Raw genomic sequence first — 22,763 nt, 5'->3', positions numbered from 1 at the left:
GGGGGACCCCAGGTCCCTGGGTTATAGACATGCCATTCCTCCTGGCTGGTGTGGCTCAGTGGGCTGAGCACCAGCCTGCGAAACAAAGGGTCGCCAGTTTGATTCCCAGTCAGGGCACGTGCCTGGGTTGTAGGCCAAGCCTCCAGTAGGGGGCGCTTGAGAGGCAACCACACATCGATGCTTCTCTCCCTTTCTTTCTCCCTTCCCCTCTCTAAAAATAAATAAATCTTTCTAAAAAACTAAAAAGACTTCATAAAAGGCCAGAATTTGCAAGTGCCGGGCACTGGGAGTCGACCGTCCCAGCAGCTGGACCAAGCGCACAAGGTTCTGCAGGGTGGCCCAGGAGAACCCAAAGGTGACGTGCAAGGGGCCGGTCCTCAGTGACGGTCTGTGCCTCGCGTGCGCGCGCGCACACACACACACACACACACAGTGGCTCTTCTGTGCACAGGCATGGACGTGGGGTCATCTCGGTGCAGGACACGCCGAGCGTCCTTCCACCTGCCGAGTCCAGACGGCCGGACACACTGTGATCATGCTCAGCAAGCCCCTACGAGCCGTGCTGCCGTGCCGCCGGCCCGCCGGCGCAGCTGTCTGGGCTGTGGGAGTGGCGTGCTCTGGTCGCCCGTGGCCGGTCAGGCAGGCAGGCAGGCACATGCTCCAATGCAAGACCCCGGCTGCGTGAGGGGCTCCAGGAGAGGCTGCAGCCCAGAGGACCTGGCAAGTCTGTGGGGCGCAGACTTCCTGTTGAACCAGCGTGGAAATGGCCAGCACCCTCCAGGCCCTAGTGGGTGGCAACAGCTCAGAAAAGGAGCGAGTCCTGGCTGGGTGGCTCAGTTCATTGGAGCATTGCCCCGTAGACCAAAAGGCTGTGGGTTCGATCCCCAATTGGGGCACATGCCCAGGTTGTAGGTTTGATCTCTGGTCAGGGTGAGTTCGGGAGTCAACCAATCGATGTTCCTCTCTCTCTCCTGCTCCCTCTGTCTCTAAAATCAATATAAACATCCTCAGGTGAGGATTGAAAGAGAGCGAAGGAATGGAAACCAGGGAAAGCATCACGAGGCAGCCAGCAAACAAAACCACTAAATGCCTCCTCCTTTCACCCATTTTTCTGGCGTTTCTGTGACCGTGCGGGGTTTGCAGCCAGAGGGACGTAGGTGGGATACTGCTAGAGAGGAACAAACCCGCAGGTGGTGTAAGGGGTGGACAACAAATAGTGTGCGTGAGCCTCACGGGGATGCCCCAGAAGACTCTGGTGCACGTACGTGCTCAGCACAGCACTCCCACGTGTGCCTGCGGCCCCCAACTGCTGTCACGGGGAGCATGGGGACCTGTGGGGGGCTGGCCGAGGCCCACTGCTCGGAGCTGCAGGGCTCCCACGGAGCATGCTCCTCTTGGGCACCGAGTCCCGGGTGAGCTGAGGGTGCGCCGGCGAAGGGACAGCCCTGATTCGGCTGCTCGGACGGCAGCCAGCGGTCTCTGCTCACCTCCTCCTGGAGCGCTTGGTCATCTGGGGGCAGGCCTGGCCGTGCAGCCAGGAGGAGGGCGGAGGCGGCGGGGACAGCAGGAAATGTGAAAGGTTTGTCGACTCGAGTTACCTCCTTCGACAACCAGGAACAGCACCGGCAGGGCAGCTGCGGTGCCATCCCAGCGGCCGTGGGCGTGGCCTCCGCCCGGCAGCCCCTCTCTCTCTGACCAGCTGCCTGGAGAGGCCAAGGGTCACCTTGCTTGAAGTCGGGGGTGACACTTCCAACCCTGGGCTGGCCTGGGCCAGCACAGGCTGCTGCCTGCTGGGTGGGGGAGCAGCCCCTGCCGCCTCTGATGTCCCCTCCTGCCCACCCAGTGGGGTGGGGCCGGCACCCCCACGGGCAGGTCCCTTGGTGTCCCCAGCCCTGTGCCCAGCCTCATTCCGACTGTGGCCCGCATGCTGCTGGAGCCGGGGCTGGGCCTGCTGGGGGCTCAGCAGAAGCCCGAGGCCGGGCCTGGTCAGCAGCGGCCAGGCAGCAGCACGGCCACGTGGGATCCGGGTCCGCCCCAGGTTGCTCCACCCTGGGCAGGCCACCTCACCTCTTTGAGGGCCCGGGCAGGGTCCCCAGGGGCGTGCGGGAGCCTGAGGAGGTCCAGCCTCACCAAGATAACACAGCCCCCCCCCCCCCGCCCCGGGCAGATCCAACAGGCGGACGAGCCTCCGCCCCCCCCACCAGGACCGGGCCCCGACCCCCAGAAAAAGACCGGCACCGGGTTAAAAGCTTTATTTGGTTTATAAAATTCCGAGTGCCGACACGGCGCCCCAAGGAGTGCGGGAAGGGTGGGGCGCTGCTTCTAGGGTGCGGCTCGGCCTGGGGCGACCCCGAAGCCGGTGGTGACCCCCTGGGCTGGCATCCAGACAAACTCACAGGCGAGGAGGCCACGGAAGCGTGAGGGCCGCCGCCACCACCACCAGCGAGGCCCGTGGGCAGCAGCCACAGGCCTCGGAGGGCGCGGCGCCTCACTCCACAAGCCTTCGGCCGCCGCGCCGGCCGTAGTTGTCCCGCCAGACGCAGTAGTTAAGCGCACACGCGAAGGCCAGCCAGGCCAGGTACGGGTAGAGCAGCCGGGCGGCTGAAGGGCTCACCTTGTGCCAGGCCACGGCGGTGGCCGCTGCCACCCCGCCCGTCAGCAGCAGATCCCCCAGAGCCTGTGGAGACATGGAGGGGAGGGACCGCAGGGAGGCCTGTGACACACGGCGCCCACGAGGGTGCCTGTCCCGGCTGCCCACCTGCCCGCCCACCCACCGCACTCCAGCGATCCCTCCGTTCCACCCCTACATGATTCGGCCAAGGCCCTCCCGAGTTCTCTGCCTCGGTTTCCCCATATAGAAAATGGGACCGCTTGCCCTGCCTGACCCATGCGATGTGGGCTTTGCTACTCAGTGGTCCCTAAACCCAACGCCAGCAGCCCCGTGCAAGCCCTGCAAGGCTCTTCCTGCAAGGAGGAAGAGCAGCTGCGGAGGCGCCACACGAGGGCGCTGTTCCCCAAAAGCCGTCTGAGGTCACGCTGACCGTGGGCTGACCACCACCCTGGCCCTGCCTTCAGAGCCGGACCCCGTCTGGGATGTGAGGCCGTGTCTCCCGAGGGAGGCCCGCCCTCCAGGAGCCACCTCCGGGAACCAGGGAGACACTCACCCAGCCCATCTGTCGGGCGCCGAAGAAGATGGGAGGCCACGCCCAGTTCAGGGTCAGCTGCCCGGCGTAGAGGCCCAGGGGGACCACGGCCTCCTCCGAGAAGCCCCCCAGCTCTCTCCAGACCAGGTAGGAGCCGTATCTGAAACCGAAGCCTCCTGTCAGGGCGGCGGCGAGGGCGATGCCAGAAGCCTCCCTGCGGGGCAGCGTGCCGGGCTCACCCCGGGAGCCACAGAGGGACGGCTCGGGCGCGCCCCGCCACCGGCGGCTGCGTGAGCTCGGGGAGCCGCCTGACCCCTCCGGGCCTCCGTTCCTCGCAGGGTTGCCGCGGGGACCCACGCCGACCCGCCGGCGATGCTCAGGGCGGTGCCTGGCACTGGGGCGCTCCGTAAGCAGTGACCGTTATCTCCTTCCTGGTGCTGGGGCGCAGGGCGCACTCCAGGCTCCTGTCCCAGCCAGGGCACTGCCCGAAGCGGTGGGACTTCTGGGCTGGGCCTCACGGGATGAGTAGGAGTTTGCCGGGGGCGTTAACAAGGATATGCCAAGGCCTAGAGGCGGGTGTGAGCCGCCAAGTCAGCCTGCAGGGGGCAGACTGAGGTCTCGGGGGCACCGAAGGGGTGAGGCTGAGCAGGCAAGGGGGGACCTGGTCGTGGGGGCTCACTCTTCGGGTTACCGGTGCCGCGGCCCCACCCCCGTCACGGTGGCCAAGGCCCTTCCACGCCTACACTCCCCAGGCTCCGCAGCCCATCCCGGGCACCCACTCATGTCCCCCTCGGGGTGATGCTATGGACCAGGCGGGAAACTGGGGCTCAGGGAGGTGAAATGTCTCAGATCTCTTAACAGGCCATGGATCGGCAAGTCAAACCGGGACTTGAACCCGGGTGACCAGGGCCAGAGCCTCGGCCCTCGACTCTGTGCAGGTTTGGCCTAGTCAGGACCTACGGGAGCTCCCACAGGGACCTGGGAAAGGCGGGGCCCACCTTTGGGCCCCATCAGGATCTGACCGTGGGGGAAGAGCCAGGAGGAGTGGGGCGGCCTGGAGGCCGGAGCAGGTTGGGGCAGCCGCAGGTGTCCGGGCCAGGACCGGAGTGGGGGCAGCAGGCCAGAGAAGTGCTGGCAGCCCAGCTGGGCCACGCCTGGGCCTGGTGGGGCGTGGGACCCAGGTGACACCCAACCTGGTCCGTTGCCTCTAGGGTGCCTAGCCTCTGCAGCCCCACCCTGCCCTGGGCTGGCTTAGAACCAGGATGCAGGGAACATTCCAGAAGGTGAGCAGGAAGCTGACCTCACCTAAGTGCGGTTCCCACTGGAGCCACCAGGGGGCGCCCACACACAGCAGTTCCTTTCACCACAGCAATTCCCAGGGTCTAGTCCAGGGGCTCCTGCCAGGCGCACACTGTGGCCCTGCATTCCCCCAAGGTCCCTGGTCAAAGGGGAGGGGGCAGTCATGCCCTGACCCGTGTGGCTCAGTTGGCTGGGCGCTGTCCCGCAAAGCAAAAGGTCGCTGGTTCAATTCCCAGTCAGGGCACGTGCCCAGGTTGTGGGTTTGGTTCTGGTTGGGGTGCACATGGGAGGCAATGGATCAGTATTTCTCTCCCTCTCTTTCTCCCTCCCTCCCCCTCTCTCTAAAAATAAATAAATAAAATATTTTCTTAAGGTGGGGCCGTGACAACTCCCGGAAACAGCCTGGCACCAGAGGGGCGCCCCACAGCTGGAAGCTGTTGCGCATGCTGCTGCTCTTACTGCCCTTGGTCTTGGGAGCGTCCGCGCGGCCAACGCCTGAACTTTGCACACCGAGCCAGGCTTGCCCGGGAGTTGTGAAAACAGCCAGGATGCCAGTGCAGGGTTGAGCCATCGGCCCGCCCCTCCCGGGAGGCCCCGGAGGGGAAGGTTCGGTGCTGCAATCCGCTGGTTCCGCAGCTTTCTCCGGGGGAGGCCCGGAAACGGTGCGGCTGCCCCAGGAGGCGCCCTGCCTCGGGCCGGGGCCCTGGAGAGGGGAGGACGGCCCTCCCGCTGCCTCGGAGGGCGCCCTGGCCCACCTACCCCATGGCCGAGTACAGCGTGCCCCAGATGGGGCCCAGCGTCCAGCGGGGCGGGTGCCACGAGGGCTTCTGCAGGCTGGCGTACCAGCGGAGGCCCTCTCCGCGGACGTAGTAGGAGCCCACAAAGGCCCCCAGGCTGGGCGCCAGTGTGAAGCCCACGGCGGGCAGCCAGGGCGGCGCCATCGCTGCCTGAACCGCTGTCCCAGAAGCTCTGAAAGAGAAGACGGGGCTGGGGTGAGTGGCCATGCGCTCCAGGGCCCAGGCGCCACCCGGCGGTTCCCCAGGCCCTACTGTGCGCAGACCCGGGATCAGGGGGCGGATCTGTTAGCAGCTCCTCATCACTCATCGGAAAAAAAGCCGGGGAGGCGCGAGAAAGAGGAGCCAGGCAGGAGGGCTGGGCGCACGCAGCCCGCGCCGCCCCAGCCCCAGGGCTCCAGGGAGCGCATTCCCACCCAAACCCCCGCCCAGCACCCGGAATGTAGCCCTGACTGCGGGAGCCTCTCCTGTGCCCCGCCCCCCACTGCCGGCTCCCCCTCAGCTCCCGCCCCAGCCGCCAGGGTCCTGGGCCCTCACCCGCAGCCTACACCTTCGGTCTCCCGGCAAGCGGGCCCTCCGGTCTGCCACCTCGCTCAAGCCAGCTGTGTCCCCTCCAACAAGCAGGCTTCCCGGCCCTGCCTCCCCCGGCCAAGTGCCAGTGGGGGGCGGGGTTGGGGGCAGGCTCTGGGAGGCCTCCTCGAGTCTACACACCCTGCGCTTTAGGTTCGTGAACTTCTCTCATTCGTCTGTCACGCACTCGTGCATGAGGCAGCGCTTGGCTCAAACCCTGGCTCCCCAGTGACTCACTGTGACCTCAGGCCAATCCCTTCAACCCTCTGGGCTGGCCTCAGTTTGCCCCTCTGTAGAATGGGACATCAACCTGGCCCACCCGGGCCCAGTCCAGTGTGGGGGCTGTCTCTGTGCACAGGTGATTCACACCACCCCGTAGGCCCACCCTAAAATCACCTTCCCTTCCTGAGTGCCAGAGAGGGAGTGCAGCTGACTGGGGTTCGCACAGCACTCAGGGGCCAAGCTTTGCCGGGGTCAGAAACCTGCTCCGGACTCGACCCCCAGGGCCACTGAGGTGGTGAGTGGGAAGGGGCGGGAGGTGGCAAGAGCTCAAGGCTGGGGAAGCCCCCCCAGCAGCCCTGAGAGGCTGGCAGGGCTCAGGGCAGGGAAGGCCAGGAAGCTGCCACCCACCGGGCTGGGGCCCGGGCAGCAGGCCTCTCCATTATGCTTGCTGGCCACACCCCCTTGCCCAGCTGCCCCAAGGTCCATGCTGATGACCTACTCGGTGCCCAGCAGCGAGCCACGCTCCTGGCCCGCTGAGATGCTCACCGGGGCCGAGGATATGTGGGAACTCTAACGTTTCTGTGAGTCTAAAACTAGTACAAAACACAGCCCAGGCCGGGGAGCTCAATGGAGCATCGTCCTGATTCGCCAAGGTTGCAGGTTCGATCCCCAGTCAGGGCACATACAGGCATCAACCAGTGAGTGCATCAGTAAATGGAAAAACCAATCAATTTCTCTCTCCCTTCCTCTCTCTCTACAAATAAGTAAAAATTAAAAAGAAATTAATAAAACTGTAACAAGTATCCTGGTTCTAGCAGTAACGTGCACAGGGCTCAGTATCTGTTACTGGCCAGTCCCCGGCCCCAGGGTCCCAGCCCTCCACCTGCCCCCTGGAGCCTCCACACCCCTCTGCCCCCAGGCCGTACTGGCTCCTGTCCATCCGTTTATCCTAGTTTTTTTTTTTTTATTTGGAGTGAAATTCACAAAATTTCTCTTTTTTTTTTTAATCTTCACAGGAGGACGTTTTTTCATTGTTTTCAGAAAAGAGAGGGGAGAGAGAGAAACGTGGACGTGAGAGAGAAGCAGCGATCCTCTGCCTCTCCCAGGCTCCTGAGGGCGGGGCGGGGCGGGGGGGGGGGTGGGTACCGAACCCGCAAACTTCCAGGGCAGGCCGGCACTCCAACCCACGGAGCCGCACCCGCCAGCGCTGAGATGAGTCACTTTAAAGTGCACAGTTCAGCGGCATTGACTACACTCCCCGGCTGGGCACCGGCCATCGGTCTCCAGTTCTAAAGCAGTCCATCACCCCAAGAGAGCCCCCGCACCCCCCGGAGGTCACGCCCCCCTCCTCCAGCCCCCGGGAGCCCGGCGGCTTCCTGCCTCTATGAGTTCACTTTCTCTGCGTGGTTCACGCTGACGGAGCCCTGCAGCCTGCGGCCTTGGGCCGGGCCTCTTTCACCGAGCACGTTCCGAGGCTCACCCGCCTTGCAGCCTGGGTCCGGACTCCCCAGGGTTTTGTGTGTGAGCGAGGGTGCTCATGGCACCCTGACGCAGCAGCCCCCACTTGCCTGAGAAATGCCCACAGAGGACGCGCCCAGTGTGCCAGCTGACAGGGCCCCTAAGCTCGCCATCCAGTCCCGCCCTCCCCGCCAGCAACAGGCAAAGGAGCTGGCGAGCTTGGCGCTCCAGCCCCGTCCCCCGCGCCTCGCCCCGCCCCGGCGCCCCGCCCCGCCCCCCGGCTGCACTGGGAGGGCCTGGCTGTGCCCCTGTGTCTCTGGGCCCGGGGAGGGGCGCGAGCCAAGGGCTGGAAAACAGAGAGCCCAGCTGCCCCACGTGGAGAGAGCCAGGCAGGGAGTTTCCTGGGCCTCTCGGCCCCTGTATCACCCCACGGGGGGACCGCCCCAGCTGAGTCACACCGGGTCTGAGAGAGATCCGCTCTGGAAGGGGGCCCCCGGGGAGGGCCAGGACACGCCCACGGCGAGGGAGGGGCTTGGGACTCCGGCAGAGGGGCCAAGCCTCCCACCCTCAGTCCTGCCTCTGTCGGAAGGTGCCTGGGAACCCAAAGCTTGGCTTTGCCTCCAATTTGCTTGGTGACCCTGGGCCCAAGTGCCTCCCTGGGCCTCAGTTTCCCCCTATGGCAGGTGGGGACAACCTGCCCGGCCTGCTTCACGGGGCCACAGGGAGGCTCACACGAGGACCAGACGAGTGAGGGGCCGTGGTGAGCTGGAGGGCACTCGCCCCGTCTCCCCGCCCCCCACCCCGAGGAGCAGGCCCAAGGCTGAGATGTGTCGGCTGGTGGATACACAGGTAACAGGTAAGGTTGCTTCACAGAAGGCCCACCCTCAGCCTGGGGCCGCTGTGCGTGGGGATGCCTCCAAAGCAGGCCACGAGTCAGGCACAGCAGAAGGCGGCCCAGGACCTGGGGTCAGGAGAAGGTTCTAGGCCTCTGGGAAGGATGGGGCAGGCTCGGGGCTGGCGGGGGTCGTCCCCTCGCTGTCCTCTCCGGCAGCCGCAGGGGCGGGGCCCTCTCAGCCTCCACGGCGCACTCATGACCATTCCCACGGTCCGGAGGAGGAAACTGAGGCACAGGGAATCCCAGAACTCTCCAGGTCTGCGTAACTCCGCCCCCGCCCCTGAGCTGGGAGCCTGCCCCGCCCCACCTCAACTGACCCGTGCCAGGAGGTCCTCTCAGGGCCAACAGCCTCACTCTTGCCAGCCCTAAGGCCAGTGTGTCCCAGCCCCCGCAGCGCATCAGGGCAGCGGTTGCACCAGCCGAACCTCCCTGTCCCCAGACTGGGAGCCAGGACCTCCCATCCCGTGGTGCCTCGCTCCCAGCCCAGCGGCCTCACCTCCCAGGCCTCTGTGTCCCCATCTGCTAAGTGGGACTGAGCCAGTGGGTCTCTGGGGGGCCCTCCAGTTCTCTGTGGCCTCCCTACAGGTGACCCTCCCTACAGAAGGTCAGAGACAGCACAAAGGGTTTTGCGCTGTCTCTGACCCCTCCTTCCCCAGCTGCACCCAGCCCTCCTGGCCTCATCCCCTCCCCCTGGAGGTCACTGCTGTCCCAGGGCCTCCAATGGCTGGCTCCTTTATAGGGGCTCACAGCTCTCCTCCTTGTCACTGCCTTCTCGAAGCCCCTCCACTGTGAAAGCGCCCGTGTAACAGCCACCAGGTCTGAGGGGGCCACAGCCCCCCACCCCCAGGCCAGAGGGAGGTCTGGGCCGGGGTAGGGTTGGGGTGACACGGGGGAGCTGGCTTCAAGGAACGCGATTCCTTTTTACACACACAGAGAACACATCCAGGCCCCGCCTGCACAACGAAAAGTGAGCAAAGGAAAATACAAATGAGTAAAACCCAGACTCAGAAATGAAATAGTGAAAAGGCAGAAGTGTACACCATAGGAAGTAGGCCCCCTCCCGGTCAACCCAAGCCCCTCCCCGAGCCACCCGCTGGGGGCCGTGGGGTGGGATCCCAAAGATTCAAACCTCTGCTCCTATGCTCCTCGGCTGTGGCTCTCAGCTTGGGCGGCGGCCCCTGGGCGGCCCCAGTTCCCCCAGTCCGAGAGGACCCCCTTGGGGGCCCCGGATTCCCTGCCAGGCTCCCTCTGGAGACTGCCTCTTGGCAGCCCCCCTCGCTGCCTCCCCAGGACACCCTCCCAGCCTCACTCCTCAGCTCCTTCCCCATTGGCGGCCGAGCGCCCGCCTCCCAGCCCCCTGCTGCCCTGCAGGGGCCCCACTCCACCCCACGGAGACTCAGCCCTCTGCCCACATCCTGGCTGGCCACTCGGCATTTTGGACCCGGGCCTGCTGTGTGCCAGGGCCCCGGGCGGCTGCTGCTTGTCCACAGCCTCCTCCGAGGTCCCCTCCTCGCCCCTGACTCCTCTGGAACAGCCTCCGCCCCTTGTCCCCAGGGGAGGCTTGGGGGCCCTGCCCCTCCTGCATCCACCTTCAAGCACGTGGCCGGTACCAGCAGCACGTGCTATGACAGGCCAGCGGGAGAGGCCCCCCCACCCAGAAGGAGCCACTCAGGGGTCTGCTCACGGCTGGCAGCCCCACCACCCTGCACGCCTGGGCTTCTCTGGGCCTGTTTCCCTCCAGGGCAGGTGGGTATGGGGACAGGCAGGCCACACGCCAGGCCCAGGTGCAAGCTACCGCTCACCTGAGCACAGGGGCGGGAACTAGGGTCCAGGCTCTGAGGCCCCTTGAGGTTTTTTCACCTGGCTTTGGGCAAAGAACCTCCCCCCCTCCTCTGGCCTGGGTTTCCCCCCCTAGCAATGGGGTGTGTTTCAAGTGGATCAGGAGACCGAGCCTCCGCCACTCCCGCCCTCTCCGGCCTCCCCGCTGCCCCGGGGCTCGCTCAGCGCCGCAGTGGGCGGTAGACGCCTTTCTGCCCCTCCCCGCGGCTCGGCTTCCCGCCGGATCCGCTGCGGGCTGGGCCGGACGGGGCGGAGGTGGGGCGGGGCTGCCCAAACTGCCCCCACGCCCAGTCCCCCCATCTCCCGCGGGAATCCGCCAGCGCCCGCAGAGTCCGGGCCAGGGCAGGGGCCACCGGCCGTCCTGCCGGCTGACCCGGCAGGCGACCTCCCAGTGCGGCCCCGCGATCGCCTCTCGGGTCCCCACTCCGGAGCCCCGGCCTTCCACCTCCGGCCTCAGTTTCCCCCTCGCGCCGCGCGCTGGCAGACGAGCTCTGTCAGGGGTCACAACCTCGCGGGGCGCCCTTGCTCACAGTGGCCCCCGGCGCCCGATCCCTACTCACCAACGACAAGAACTCGCTCCAGGAAGAGCACTGCGCAGCGGGAGGTGGCAGCTAGGTCCCCGGCCCGGCCCGCCCCAGCCGCGAGGCCCCGCCCGGCCCCGCCCGGTTTGGCTGGAAGCCCGGACCGCCGCCCACTGGCTTGTCGGAGGGACAGTGAGGTCTCCGCTCTCGGTTGCCACCTGCGATGCACTTTCGCCTCCCTGGCCAGGAGCCAGTCTCTCGGTGGCTTCTCCTTTCCACAGGTCCCCGCCACAACCCAGTCAGGTAGCTTCTCTTGAGCCTCGCTTTTCCTATCTGGGAAATGGGTCAATGGAGACCACGCTTGGAGAGGGGCATTGCATCGCCTGATGGCAAAGCGTGAACACCCTCCTACCCAGCAGCCTGGCCCCCCATCTGGAGGAGCACCCTCTCTCCTCTGGGCAAAGCCCGCAGGCTGGCCCTGGCTCAGCCTCTCCCCGAACCTAAGAGATGGGCGCACCGTCCTGGGGCTAAGGAGGGTGCCCCCCCCCCACCCGCCACAATGCAGGCAGGGCGCCTTGCAGACACTTGGTGCTCAGTGAGCGGAGGCTGCCGTTCATCACAGCCCAGAGGTGGCCTCCCTGGGTCACCCGGATGGGGCAGGCGCGTCCAGCCCCAGGCCTTGGGCGCTGCGTCCCCTCCCTGTCTGCAGGCTGCTTTACTCCTGAAGGCCAGGGCCTGTCCCAGCCGCCTGGGGCTGACTTGGTCTGCAGGAGCCCTCTGACTGCCCATCCTGGCCCCCCCAGGGCCCAGGTGAGCCCCTCCCCCACGGTCTGCAGCCCGGTGCCCCCCCCCCCCGCCGCGGTCTGACACTCCTAGGCCAGGCCCCAGTGTTTCTGCCCGCGTGGGCCCCCTCTACCTTTGGCTGTACTGGTGTAATGACAAGGATAAACCAGGCTAGATCCCAGCCACTGTCTTCTTCTGATTTTAAAAGAAAGGAAAGTATTTGCCCGGGTTCCTCAAAGTGTGCTGGCCCCAGGCACTGCGCCTCTGTCCCTGGCCGAGGTGGTCTGGCCACGCCCCCCCAGAGCTGCCCACCCTGAGCCGCTCCCGGGATGGAGGTGTCCCCGGCTTGGCTGAGTGACACAGTTTCCTCCCCCAGAGGACCCGTGGGGAGGGGGCAGCCTGGCTTCCCTCTGGCCCCACCCCTGTGGCATGCAGGGCTCCGGGCCCACGGGGGCACCCCAGAAAGCAGAGGTCGCTGTTCCCCAATACTGGCTGCACACCAGGGCCGAGAGGCAGGGCTGAGCACCCAGCCACGAGGCCCTGCCCTCAGAGGGCTCACACCCTTCCCCGGTGAGAGCCTGCAGCTCCAAGGGGGCAGTGCTGCCCCAGGCGACTCACTCTGCGGATCCGGATACAGATGCACCTGCCCACCTCCCGTGACCTCTGCCTCCCTCCTCGCCGCCCCACAGACCCCCACCTGAGCCCGGACAGCAGCGACTGCCCCTCCTCTGGGCCACAGCCCACGGCCCTAGCTGGTCCCTAGCTCCCTTCCAGGCCCTTCCTCTACTCAGAGCTCTCCGTGGCTCCCACTGCCCGAGGGGCAAGTCCGAGCCTTGTCCCCGGCCCTCAAGGCCCTGCCAAGCTGGGACCCAGCTGACCCCCCCCCCCACCTCCGTGCCTTCCTACTCGTTGTTCCCCCCTCCGCCGGAGCACCATTCCCTCCCACCCTGGGCATCGCCACGTGTCCAAGTCAGACTGCCCTCCTGTGTCACCACCCCAGGAGGCTCTTCCAGAACCCCAGCTCTGCGCAGCCCCCGCTCTAGTGGGCTGTGACCTCTGAACTCCACGGCGCTGAGCATGGAAGTCTCTCCAGGACGTCTGTCACGTGCCAGCCTTGAGGGGCGTGTCCTATATGGGGTGCCTGGGGACCCAGCTCTGGGCTGAGCCCTGGAGGACTCGACGCAAGCAAACCCAGCCCCTGACCTCAGTCTGTCCCGGGAGGGGACAGGGCAGACCCCTCCCCAGCCCCCACGGAATGGACCCCACCTCAGGCGTTCAGACAGGTGAAGGGGCAGCCCACCACCTGCCGGCGAGGGAGGTGAGCCCACCACCTGCTAGCTGGAGACGGTGGGCCTGAGGCCGGACCCGAGGAAGATTGCAAGGAAGGTCAAAGTGGACAGGCCTCAGCCTCCCCGTGCACGGGTGGTCATGGGCAAGGTCGGGGGCCAGGCAGGGTGGTGGCAGGGCACTCAGCAAGAAGTGGTCGGAAGCGTGGGTTGCTCTTTCTTCTTGCTTCTGAGCCCGCCGCCCCTGTGTCCAGAACTCAGGCATCTGGGGGGTCACTCCTGCAAGATGGAGCAAGTGTCTTCGGCTGAGCCAGGTGGCAGGTGGGGGTGGGGGGGACAGGACCTCATCAGCCTGCCATCGAGCCCGGCCAAGTGTGGACGAGACTCCGGGCTGAGCGGCCCAGGAACTCAGTCTTTAAACAGGCGCCAGAGTGGCAGCTGCCACCGTGGGGACGGCAGGCCTCGGCACGTCCCTGGCATCGCACAGCTCCTGGTGGGACTGCTTGCACGCCTGTGCACACGCCATCCTGGGCCCCTGTTCACCACCGTGTACCTGGGCAATGCCCTTCCCCCCTCTGCTGGGCGGCACCTCTGTGCCCTGCTGCGTCTCCGCGTCTGTGAGGAGCCCGTCCTCCGGGAGTTCTGGAGAGAGACTGTGCGGGAGGGATCGTTGTGAAGGTCTCTCCATGGCTGGTGGGCGCTTGGCTGAGTGAGAACTCAACGGGGAGCCGTTAGTGCCTCGGCATCCTGAAGACGGGACCTCCAGCTGCCATGGTGCCGACGGGGCGGCGTCTCTGTGTGCACCCTGCTTGGTTCCTCCTGGAAGGTTTTTTTTTTTAAGATTTTATTTATTTATTTTTAGAGAGGGAAGGGAAGGAGAGAGAGAGAGAGAGAGAGAGAGAAAGAGAGGGAGAGAAACATCAATGTGTGGTTGCTGGGGGCCGTGGCCTGCAACCCAGGCATGTACCGTGGCTGGGAATCGAACCTGCGACACTTTGGTTCGCAGCCCGCGCTCAATCCACTGAGCTACGCCAGCCAGGGTTTCTGGAAGATTTTAAGGTTTTTTCTCCAGAGTCCTGAAAGGTCACGCTGACACTCCTCCACGTGGGCCCGGTCCCATCCATCACACCAGCATCCAGTGGCCCTTCCACACAGGAAACTCGTATTCTTTATTTTCCAAAAATAAAAAAATAAAAAGTTGGCTGGTTTCCTTCCCTCCATCTCCTCACTTCTCTTTCTGGAACCGCCGTGACTCAATGCCCTGCGCCTCCTGGGCTGGCCTCTCACTTCCCTTTCTCTCCTCTTCCTCGTGTTCGCCTTTTCTGCTTGATCTTCTGTGAGGATTCCTCAACTTTCTCTTCCTGGCCTTCACTTGAGTCTTTCAGTTCTGCTATTTTTCATTTCCAGGGATTACGTTTTGTCTTCCGACTGTTCTTTTTTAAAAATATAACTTCCTGTTCCTCTTTCATGGATGCAGCGTCTCTCCACTCTCAGTGACAGTTTTCTTTAGCCTCTGAGTCCTATGTGGTTTTGTTTTGTCTGTAAGAGGATTTCCTTGGACGGCTGCTTGTGGTTAGGAAGAAAGGGGGGAAATGAGACCGTGGATGGTATTTGTTGGCTTAGCTTCACTGTGAGTTGAACTTGGTGGGCCATCCGTCCGGGAACTCCCTGGGCTGCTGGTATCTTTAGGATTTTCTTCTCTGACTGGTCAGGTCCCCCAAGGTCCTCCGGCCCCTCGCCGGGAGATGAGGGGTCTGGCTGCAGGTTTCTGGGGGCTCAGTGGGGGTGAACACCGGAGGACTCTGCATTCAGTATCCAGTATCCACTGGTTTCAGCCGAGCACCCACGCTCACCACAGCCCCTGCCATGCCCAGCCCTTTCCGGAGCTAGCCCCAGATGTTGGCCAGAGTGGGGGAAGGGCATCACCCAGTGGCTAGTCAGAGGGAGGGGATCCGAAGAGCTAACTGTTTCTCCTTCAGGAGACGCCTTCAAGTAGTTCTCTTTACTGCAGCCTTCTTTCACCCTGAGACCTAGAAGCGGCTAGGTGCCACCTAAGCTTTTGAGGATCCTGTTGTAAAAATAAGGGTTGGTTCCCAACTCCACCGCCGGGAGGGACGCGGCTGGCTAGGGTCCGCCAGGTCAAGAAATACCAGTCAGTCTACCCGCTTTCCAGCTTCCAGAGACTCTGTTGCTGGGGCCCCCTTTCCTGTTCTCCCTGTCCTGGTGGATTTATGTCTTTGAGAGGTCACTCTGCTGCGGGTTTACGGGCTTCTGGAGACAGTGTGTGCTCTGCTCGTCTCTCAGCCAGAAACTCTCTCCATATTTCGTGTGACCAAACCATTGTATAGGTTTGCCACCAGTCACTGAACTAATCCCTAGTTGGGCATGCAGCTTATTACCCCCACTGCTTCCCTGTCAAAAGCAAGGCTGCTGTGATGTCCTGAGAGTTAGTTCTCTGCCCGTTTAATCCATTTCTTAGGACAAACTCACTGAGGATTTGCTGATGCCATTCTACCTCGATCTTTCTCATTATGAGGTGAGCAGTGTGTGTGTGTGTGTGTGTCCTGGGCTCCTTAGAAGCGGCTGACAGGAAATGAGAGAAGCAGAGGGGGTGTGGTTAGGGGTGAGGTCAGGAGTTAGACTCTCCCTGACCCAGCCTCACACCACTGCTCAGAAGTCAGATAACCCCAATTTCCACTCCCTTCTATCACTAACCACCTGTCACTCAATCTTAGAGTCTTTGTCAACTCACCCATACATTGAGGATGATAATAATACCAATTCATCATAGTGTTGCTGCGAGAAATTCCATAAGCTAATAGCAGAAAAATATCCAGAGCTTTGTTCAATGGAAACAAGTATTTATTGGGTGTTGATTAGGTGCTGTGCACCGTGCCTGGTTTGCAGAAAACATTATAAAAGAGAGCTGCTATCTTGCTTACAGCCCAGCACAGCTGGGAGAATCAAGAAAGTATTGAGTCAATGTGGAAGCGTTTCAAATACTCGTCACGTGCTAGGTAGAAAGAGTGAATGTTGCGTTGCCTTGTTTAGTCAGTAAATATTTTTGAGGGCTTATTGTGGTGCGACGTCGTGTTTTAGTCTTCCCCGTGGTCAAGCAAGCGCATGGGTCCCTCTGGACCCGCTGCACACAGCAGTGAAGAGTCTCCGAGCTGCAGCGGAACCAGTTACTGCGGAACCTTTCTTCTCGCCCCGGGTGCCCCGGCCCGCCCGGAAGGAAATGCGTCATGGACCGCGCCACGCCGAGGCAGTCGGATCTCGGTCGCCCCGGTAACCCGCGTGGGGCCGGTTCCACACCATGAGCGTCCGGGTGGCGCGGGCTCTGAGGGGCTGGGGCTGGGGCGCGGGCTGCCGCCGCGGCGCCTCGGACTTCCGGCTGCCGCCGCCGGGCGCCGTGGACGTGGCGGAGCTGCTGCGAGATGCGACGACAGCCGAGGAGGGGCCCCGGGAGGCGGTGGCGCGGCGGCCGCCCGACCAGTGTTCGGTGCTGCTCTTCCCGGGCCAGGGCAGCCAGGTGGTGGGCATGGGCCGCGGTCTGCTCCGCTACCCGCGCGTCCGCGAGCTCTACGCCGCCGCCAGCCGCGTGCTGGGCTACGACCTGCTGGAGCTGAGCCTGCACGGGCCGCAGGAGGCCCTGGACCGCACCGCGCACTGCCAGCCCGCGATCTTCGTGGCCTCGCTGGCCGCCGTGGAGAAACTGCATCACCTGCAGCCTGCGGTGAGGCCCGAGCTCTCGCAGCCAGGCTGGAGCGCCGCCACTTGGGACACGCTAGGCGGATTCGGAGTTCCCGGTCGGCGCCAGGCGCTGTTCCAGGCCCTGGAGATACAGCCGTAACCAAACGAAAACAAGGATCCCTGCCCTCAGAGGGCTTGCGTGTGAGGGGAGGGAGGCAGGTACAGAAGACCAGGTGCACTTGGTAAATTGCATGTGCGTTAAACATCTTTAACAGTAAGGGTTGTATCGTAGAAAGGAAAACAGAGCAGGGGAAGGGGCTGAGGAGTCAAGGGCCGGGTTGCGATTTTAATGATCCTTAATAATTTCCATAATTACTAAGTGATTTTGGAAGGATTGAATAGCATCCTTAAGTAATGATCCTTGAGGAAATTATCTGAGAATGTCACTTGGCTTGAAGGTGTGAATTAATTGCAATTATTATCTAATAATATCAAGACAGTAAATGTTAAGCTAGTGCTTTATTTATTTTTAAGATTTTATTTATGTATTTTAAGAGAGGGAAGGGAGGGAGAAAGAGAGAGAGAGAGAAACATCAATGTGCGGTTGCTGGGGGCCGTGGCCTGCAACCCAGGCATGTGCCCTGACTGGGAATCGAACCTGCGATGCTTTGATTTGCAGCCCACGCTCAGTCCACTGAGCTACGCCAGCCAGGGCATTAAGCTAGTACTTTAAAGTCTGTACTCCATCCCCACAACGGCCTTGTGCGGTGAACGCTGTTATTTTGTGGATGAGGGAAGGGGACTCAGAGACGCTGAAGGAATTAGTTGGGTGGTGCCGCCGAGTCGTGATAACCTCCACGGTGTGCTTGCCCGGGGCCAGGTCTGTGCTCAGTGCCCGAAAGACATCTTCATGTAATGTTCCCAGCGGCCCTGCTGAGAGACAGGCCCTGCTCCTTCCTCATTTCATAGGTGAGACGTCAGGCTCGGAGAGTTAGGGAGAAATCCCAAGCTAAGACCCAAATCCAGCTCTCTGAGACTCTGAAAGTCATGCAGTACTTTGAACTTCTGTACCTAGAGCTCCCTCGCTCTCTCCAGCTGCCTCCGGCCTGGGAGGTGGCTCCAGGGCAGGGGCAGGGGACCCAGGGCCCTGGGCTGAAGTCTTGGCTGTACCTCGGAGGCAGCCGGCAGGCTTTCGCTTGCCAGGGAAGGTCCTCATTGGGGAAGGGGCTGCAACAGCCACCATCAAGGCCACTCCTGCGCGTGTCTTCTGGCTGGAGCACCAGGCCAGCCGACCGTGGCTCACCGGGCCACCGCCAGCTCTCGAGTGCAGAGCCCGGACTGAGCTCCCGAGAGCAGGGCCTCACGTTCTGCGTCTGTCGCCGCAGGTCATTGAGAACTGCGTTGCTGCTGCTGGGTTCAGTGTGGGAGAATTCGCAGCCCTGGTGTTTGCCGGAGCCATGGAGTTTTCCGAAGGTACACACAGGGTTTGGTTTTGCACAGGGGTGTCTGTTGGCTTGCTGGGCTCACTAGGCGTGAGGAACACCGCCAGAAATAGTTCCGACCTACTCGGTTGGTAGAGAAGGAGTGTATGGATGGGGAGGATACAGGAACCTGAGGGCCACACTTCACCTGGATTCTCCCTTAGGCCCAAAGGGTTCATCAGGGATGCCCTTGCTTTCTGTAGTCTCATGAAATCTGCCCGCCTGGCTATCTTGCCCACGTCCCTCCCGTGCATCCTCGGTCTGCTCATGCCTCTCCGAGGCCTGTCCCATGGTGGGAGCTCGGTACACGTTCATTGGACGGAAAAGAGGAAACGAGTGTTTGACCGTGATCCATATCCGTTTCGCTTAAGACTTTTGCATGTAGCGCTCGCTTCGGCAGCACGTGGACTGACATTGGGACGATACGGAGAAGGTTAGCACGGCCCCTGCGCAAGGATGGCGCGCACATTCGTGAAGCGTTCCGAGTTCTTTGGAAGTGGTTGAGAATGGCATAGGCTCATTTCGTTCATGTGATAGCACCTCTTACTGTCCTCGCATGTTCTGAGAATAGAATTTTTATTTTAAAAAATTTTTTAAAGATTTTATTTATTTTTAGAGAGGGAAGGGAGAGAGAGAAACATCAATGTGCGGCTGCTGGGGGCCATGGCCCACAACCCAGGCATGTGTCCCGACCGGGACTTGAACCTGCGATGCCTGGCTCGCAGCCCAAGCTCAATCCACCGAGCTATGCCAGCCAGGGCAGAATTTTTATTTTTAAACTATGCCTAATATGTAAACAATAAATTAAAACACCTACATTTAAAAAAAAAGGACTTTTGGATGTAGTTGAAAGTTAAACCTTTTGCTCATAGCCCGGCCTGGGCACCTCGCCCGGAGCACGCTGAGCGCAGACAGGACCCCGAGCGAGGGGCTGCGGCAAAGGACTGGAGTCGACGCTTCCCTAAAGAAGGCACACCGCTGGCCGCTGGGCGCGGGGAAAGATGTGCAGCATCACCGGTCAGGAGGGGAATGCAAATGAAAACCACGGCGAGACACCACCTCGCGGCCAGCAGGGTGGCTGTAATTTAGAACAACAACGAGGAAAACAGGGGTGGCGAGGGTGTGGAGAAACAGGAACATACTGGAAGAGTGGGAGGTGGTGCAGCCGCTGTGGTAGAGGTTGCCGGGGCCTCAAAAAGCCCAGCGTAGAATTGCCGTATGAGCCAGCAGTTGTCCTCAGAGGTCTGTACTTAGGACGAAACGTGTGTCCACACAGACAGACTCGCACACGAGTGTTTGTAACGGCCGGACGGTGGAAACGGTGCCCACGTCCGTCTCCAGGTGGACGGATAAGCTGGCGGTGCATCCGTCCGGGGGAACAGTGTTCAGGAAGGAGGCGCTGGCACGCGCTGCACCAGGGACGAGCCTCAGAAAGGTGCTCACCGTGGCGCCAGGCACAGATGTCACACTCTGTGCGACCCCTTTTATGTGAAATGTCCGGGACGGGCAAATCCACAGAGACTCGGATGATCGGTTCCTGGGGGAGGGGAGGAGGCGTGGGGAGGGGTTCCACGGGGGGGTGGGCAGTGTTTTAGGGAGTGCGGGAAAGTTCCGAAATTAGAGCTAGTGACTGCACAACGTTGTGAATACAACATATGCCTCTACAGACACACCTGAAACTGGTTATACGGATATATTTTATCTACTTTAAAGATCTTATTTGTAGAGAGAGGGGAAGGGAGGGAGAAAGAGAGGGGGAGAGACATCGATCGGTCACCTCCCCTACGTGCCCTGACCAGGACTGAGCCCGCAACCCAGGCGTGTGCCCTGACCCGCAACAGAGCTGGCGACCTTTCCCTCTGGGGGTTCAGAGTGAGGACGCCCAACCCATGAGCCACCCCAGTCAGGGCAGACGCTGGTTATATTCCATGCGAATCCCACCTCCATGGTTCTTTTTAGTACAGCACTATTAAGGACATGAGAAAAGTTTCATATTTCCACATGCTAATAAAACTTGTATGCGTAGTTTTTGTGTGAGTTGCAGAATTACAGCACGTGTACACTCTGTGTTCAGTGTTTTTGCTCCACATTTTGCGTCGTTACTTCCTGGATGCCTGCACGGGAGGGTTTCCCGTGTTCTCTCCGCGTGCCTGTGCGGTCCGTCCTGCCTCCTGCCACAGGCTCTCAGGCGTGTGCCGCGCAGCAGGGGGCTGAGAGCTCGGTGCGCATGCGCGCCAGTGCGGGGTGAGCGAGGCGTGTTCGACACGTGCAGGGTTTGCCCCTCAAACTCGGGACTGGTCCCCCGACCCCTCCTTGGGCTCGTCCTCTCCCTCCCAGCCAGGGAGCAGCCCCAGGACTGGAGGGTGGGCGTCCAGTAGTCCAGGCCACCCTTACGTCTTGGCCCTGTGAGCTGCCGGCCTGGGGAGCGCAGGGTCTCCGGCTCTGAGGGAGGGCGGTGAGGCCTGGTCTGGAACAACGGTGTACCTGAAATTCGTGCGATGGTACATCATTCCAGACACCTCATGGCTCTTGTTTCTCCCCTTCCACGTGGTTTCTCCTAAGTAGTAAGCTCATCCATGATACTTCCCACTTGTCACAACTGCCCAGGCAGATTACTTACTGTTACCCCATTTTGCTAACTAAACATCGGACCTGGAAGGAGATCCTGGCTTGCCTGAAGCCATATAGGCCAGAAGTCCATTCCTTGTACCCTGCCCCAGGCTTCTCCATGGGGCCCTGCTGAGATTTGGGACCAGATAATTTGCTGGGGGTTGCTGTGCCTGTTGAGTGGCGTCCTTGGCCTCTACCCACAGCTGCTAGTAGCAACCCCCTCCCCCTCCAGTTGTGACAATTAAAAAACGTCTCCAGGCACCGCCCTGGGGACCAAAGCTGCTACACCAAGCCAGCTTTAAGGCGGGAGCCCGGGGTTGCTGTGCGTGCAGAGCCGCGGACAGCAGCCCGTGCGGATCACGCTGTGTGTCTCCGCGTGATGGATGCAGACACACACAACGCGGCCTGGTGGTGCGGCCTGGCGGTTGTGCCAGTAATGAGGTCTCAGCTCGCAGCGGGCGCCTGTGCTTTGTCCTGCAGGCCTGGGCTCCCCTTGCCCCGCCCCCCTTCATCACGTGCCCTGACCTTTCCAAACTCACTTCTCTCCGGATAGGTTTGTTCGCGGTGAAGGTCCGAGCCGAGGCCATGCAGGAAGCCTCCGAAGCTGTCCCCAGTGGGATGCTGTCCGTCCTTGGCCGGCCTCAGACCAAGTTCAGCTTCGCCTGTCTGGAGGCCCGGGAGCACTGCAAGACTCTGGGGATACAGAGCCCCGTGTGCGAGGTGGCCAACTACCTCTTCCCGGATTGCAGGGTGATCTCCGGACACCTGGAGGTTGGTGTCAGCGGCAGCGGCCTTCACAGACCCTAGCCCCGCGCGGCAGGCTGGAACCTTCTATACCCGCGGGCCCACGACTGCGTGCTGGGCGCTCCACCAAGCCCTGGTCTTTGGGAAGTGCGCAAGGGCCCGGGAGTACAGCGCAGTGGGCACCGCAGAGGGAGGCCAAAGGCTGGGACCCCGCCCCCACTTCACCACCCACGGACCGGGACCGCCTCTGGCACGTTGCCCAGCCCACCTGAACCGGAAAGCCTGGGCCAGGTGGTCTGTACGGCCTTCCTGCGGGGCATTCTGGGCTTTCATAGCCTCTGACACGGTTGCTTCGTTACAGAGAGCCATTTCCTTGGGGGGGGGCGGGGCGGGGGGGCTGCCCCGCCCTGCCCTGCGGCCCCGAGATGCCTGTTTGCCCCGAGTTCACTTCCTTTCCTTCTGGTCTCCCCTCCGCTCACGGCGCCCGCAGACAGCACTTCTCGAGCAGCCCCCGTGTGACGGGCGCTGGGGCACGCATGACCGGTCAGCCAGCGCCCCTGCGGTCACAGGCCGTGAACCGAGGAGCCCGGGTTGCGGGGGACAGTGAGGGTGGAGCCCTCTACCCGCGGGCCTGCGCAGGTGGCGCCAAAAGGCGGTGGGCGGAGAGGAGGCCGGGGGGCGGGGCCGGCGAGGACAGCGCGCTGCTCTGGGTGCCGCGTTCGGGCGGGCTGAGTGCAGACGGGAGCCTGAGCGGGGGCTGCGGGTGCGGCGCCAGCGCTCACCTGCCTCACCCGGCCCTCTCGGCCAGTCCTGAGCTCTGTGGGGGGAGTCTGCGTCCCACCTGGCACGTGTGGAAGCCGAGGCGGGGGAGGGGTAGGTGCTAGGAGGCGGAACCGGAACTGCAGGCGGTCTCATTCTGGAATCTGCCGCCCGCACTTGACGATGCTCAGTTCCCCTGCATCAGTGGGAGCCAGCAGGTCCCTCTTGTGACCGTCCCAAGGTGACGTGGTGGTCAGATACAGCGGCCCCCAGTAGTCACGAAGCTGGTTACTCGTTCCCATTAGCAGCCCTGGAGTGAAGCCCGGAAGTTGGCGAGGAGGGCCCAGCCCAGACAGGGCTCTCCCCCGCTGGCTCCGGACAGCTGGGCATCGGTCCCACGATGTCCCCCGAGTCCCAGGCTCGGCCTTTCGGTGCTGTTGGAAGTGCCACGGCAAAGAGTTCAGGGGAGGGCCAGGGTCCTTTTTAACTGGAATTTAAAAAGACTCCGCAGCCTCTGCCAGACCAGGGCCGGAGTGGAGGGCCACCACAGAGGAGCCCGCTGGCGCCCGAGGCAGTGACTCTAACAGGGGCCTGGGGTGGGTGGGTCCAGGACCACGTGGAAAGCACGGGGAGAGCTGCTGGAAAGCTGCAGGGAGTGCACCGGGT

The 22,763-nt window shown here is 62.6% G+C and overlaps 2 protein-coding genes, 1 long non-coding RNA gene and 1 other non-coding gene across 11 annotated transcripts in view; 2 read left to right on the top strand and 2 right to left on the bottom strand.

Annotated features, from left to right (window-relative positions):
• Positions 1 to 2,237: 2,237 nt before the first annotated feature.
• TSPO (translocator protein) lies at positions 2,238 to 10,871 on the bottom strand. 4 transcript variants are annotated; one of them, XM_028532858.2, is made up of 4 exons: positions 10,781 to 10,871; positions 5,202 to 5,411; positions 3,165 to 3,303; positions 2,238 to 2,677 (listed from the first exon to the last, which is right to left on the bottom strand). In XM_028532858.2, the coding sequence occupies exons 2-4, from the start codon at positions 5,381 to 5,383 to the stop codon at positions 2,489 to 2,491; spliced, it is 510 nt and encodes a 169-aa protein (XP_028388659.1). In that variant the 5' UTR covers positions 5,384 to 5,411; positions 10,781 to 10,871; the 3' UTR covers positions 2,238 to 2,488. The 4 variants fall into 4 exon arrangements, with proteins under 4 accessions (XP_028388659.1, XP_035875613.1, XP_035875612.1 ...); XM_036019720.1 differs by lacking the exon at positions 10,781 to 10,871 and adding an exon at positions 10,242 to 10,263; XM_036019719.1 differs by lacking the exon at positions 10,781 to 10,871 and adding an exon at positions 10,093 to 10,111.
• A 2,050-nt stretch (positions 10,872 to 12,921) lies between these two features.
• Positions 12,922 to 22,763, bottom strand: part of LOC118499202 — an 18,789-nt gene continuing 8,947 nt past the window's right edge. The window contains exons 2-3 of the long non-coding RNA XR_004901724.1: positions 22,452 to 22,457; positions 12,922 to 12,932 (exon numbers count right to left, since the gene is read on the bottom strand). This is a non-coding gene — a long non-coding RNA (uncharacterized LOC118499202). The remainder of the gene's footprint in view (positions 12,933 to 22,451; positions 22,458 to 22,763) is intronic.
• The window catches only part of MCAT (malonyl-CoA-acyl carrier protein transacylase), an 8,862-nt gene continuing 2,007 nt past the window's right edge, over positions 15,909 to 22,763 (top strand). Inside the window, exons 1-4 of one of the 5 annotated variants that reach the window (XM_036019717.1) lie at positions 15,910 to 16,546; positions 17,889 to 17,976; positions 18,149 to 18,223; positions 22,289 to 22,299. In XM_036019717.1, the coding sequence (XP_035875610.1) occupies positions 16,127 to 16,546; positions 17,889 to 17,976; positions 18,149 to 18,195 (555 nt within the window). In that variant the 5' untranslated portion in view covers positions 15,910 to 16,126 and the 3' untranslated portion in view covers positions 18,196 to 18,223; positions 22,289 to 22,299. Of the gene's footprint in view, positions 16,547 to 17,888; positions 17,977 to 18,148; positions 18,502 to 18,856; positions 20,015 to 21,147; positions 21,366 to 22,288; positions 22,300 to 22,763 lie in introns of those variants that run through there. The other 4 variants (XM_036019715.1, XM_036019716.1, XM_028533271.2 and 1 more) reach the window with 4 other exon arrangements.
• Positions 18,369 to 18,475, top strand: LOC114514218. Its single transcript, XR_003685953.1, has one exon. It is a non-coding gene; the product is annotated as a U6 spliceosomal RNA (small nuclear RNA).

The sequence above is a fragment of the Phyllostomus discolor genome, chromosome 2, assembly GCF_004126475.2.
Source record: "Phyllostomus discolor isolate MPI-MPIP mPhyDis1 chromosome 2, mPhyDis1.pri.v3, whole genome shotgun sequence".
In the NCBI taxonomy this organism is placed as follows: domain Eukaryota; kingdom Metazoa; phylum Chordata; class Mammalia; order Chiroptera; family Phyllostomidae; genus Phyllostomus; species Phyllostomus discolor.
The sequence above is the reverse complement of the archived record's forward strand: the minus strand, read 5'-3'. Positions and strand labels throughout refer to the sequence as shown.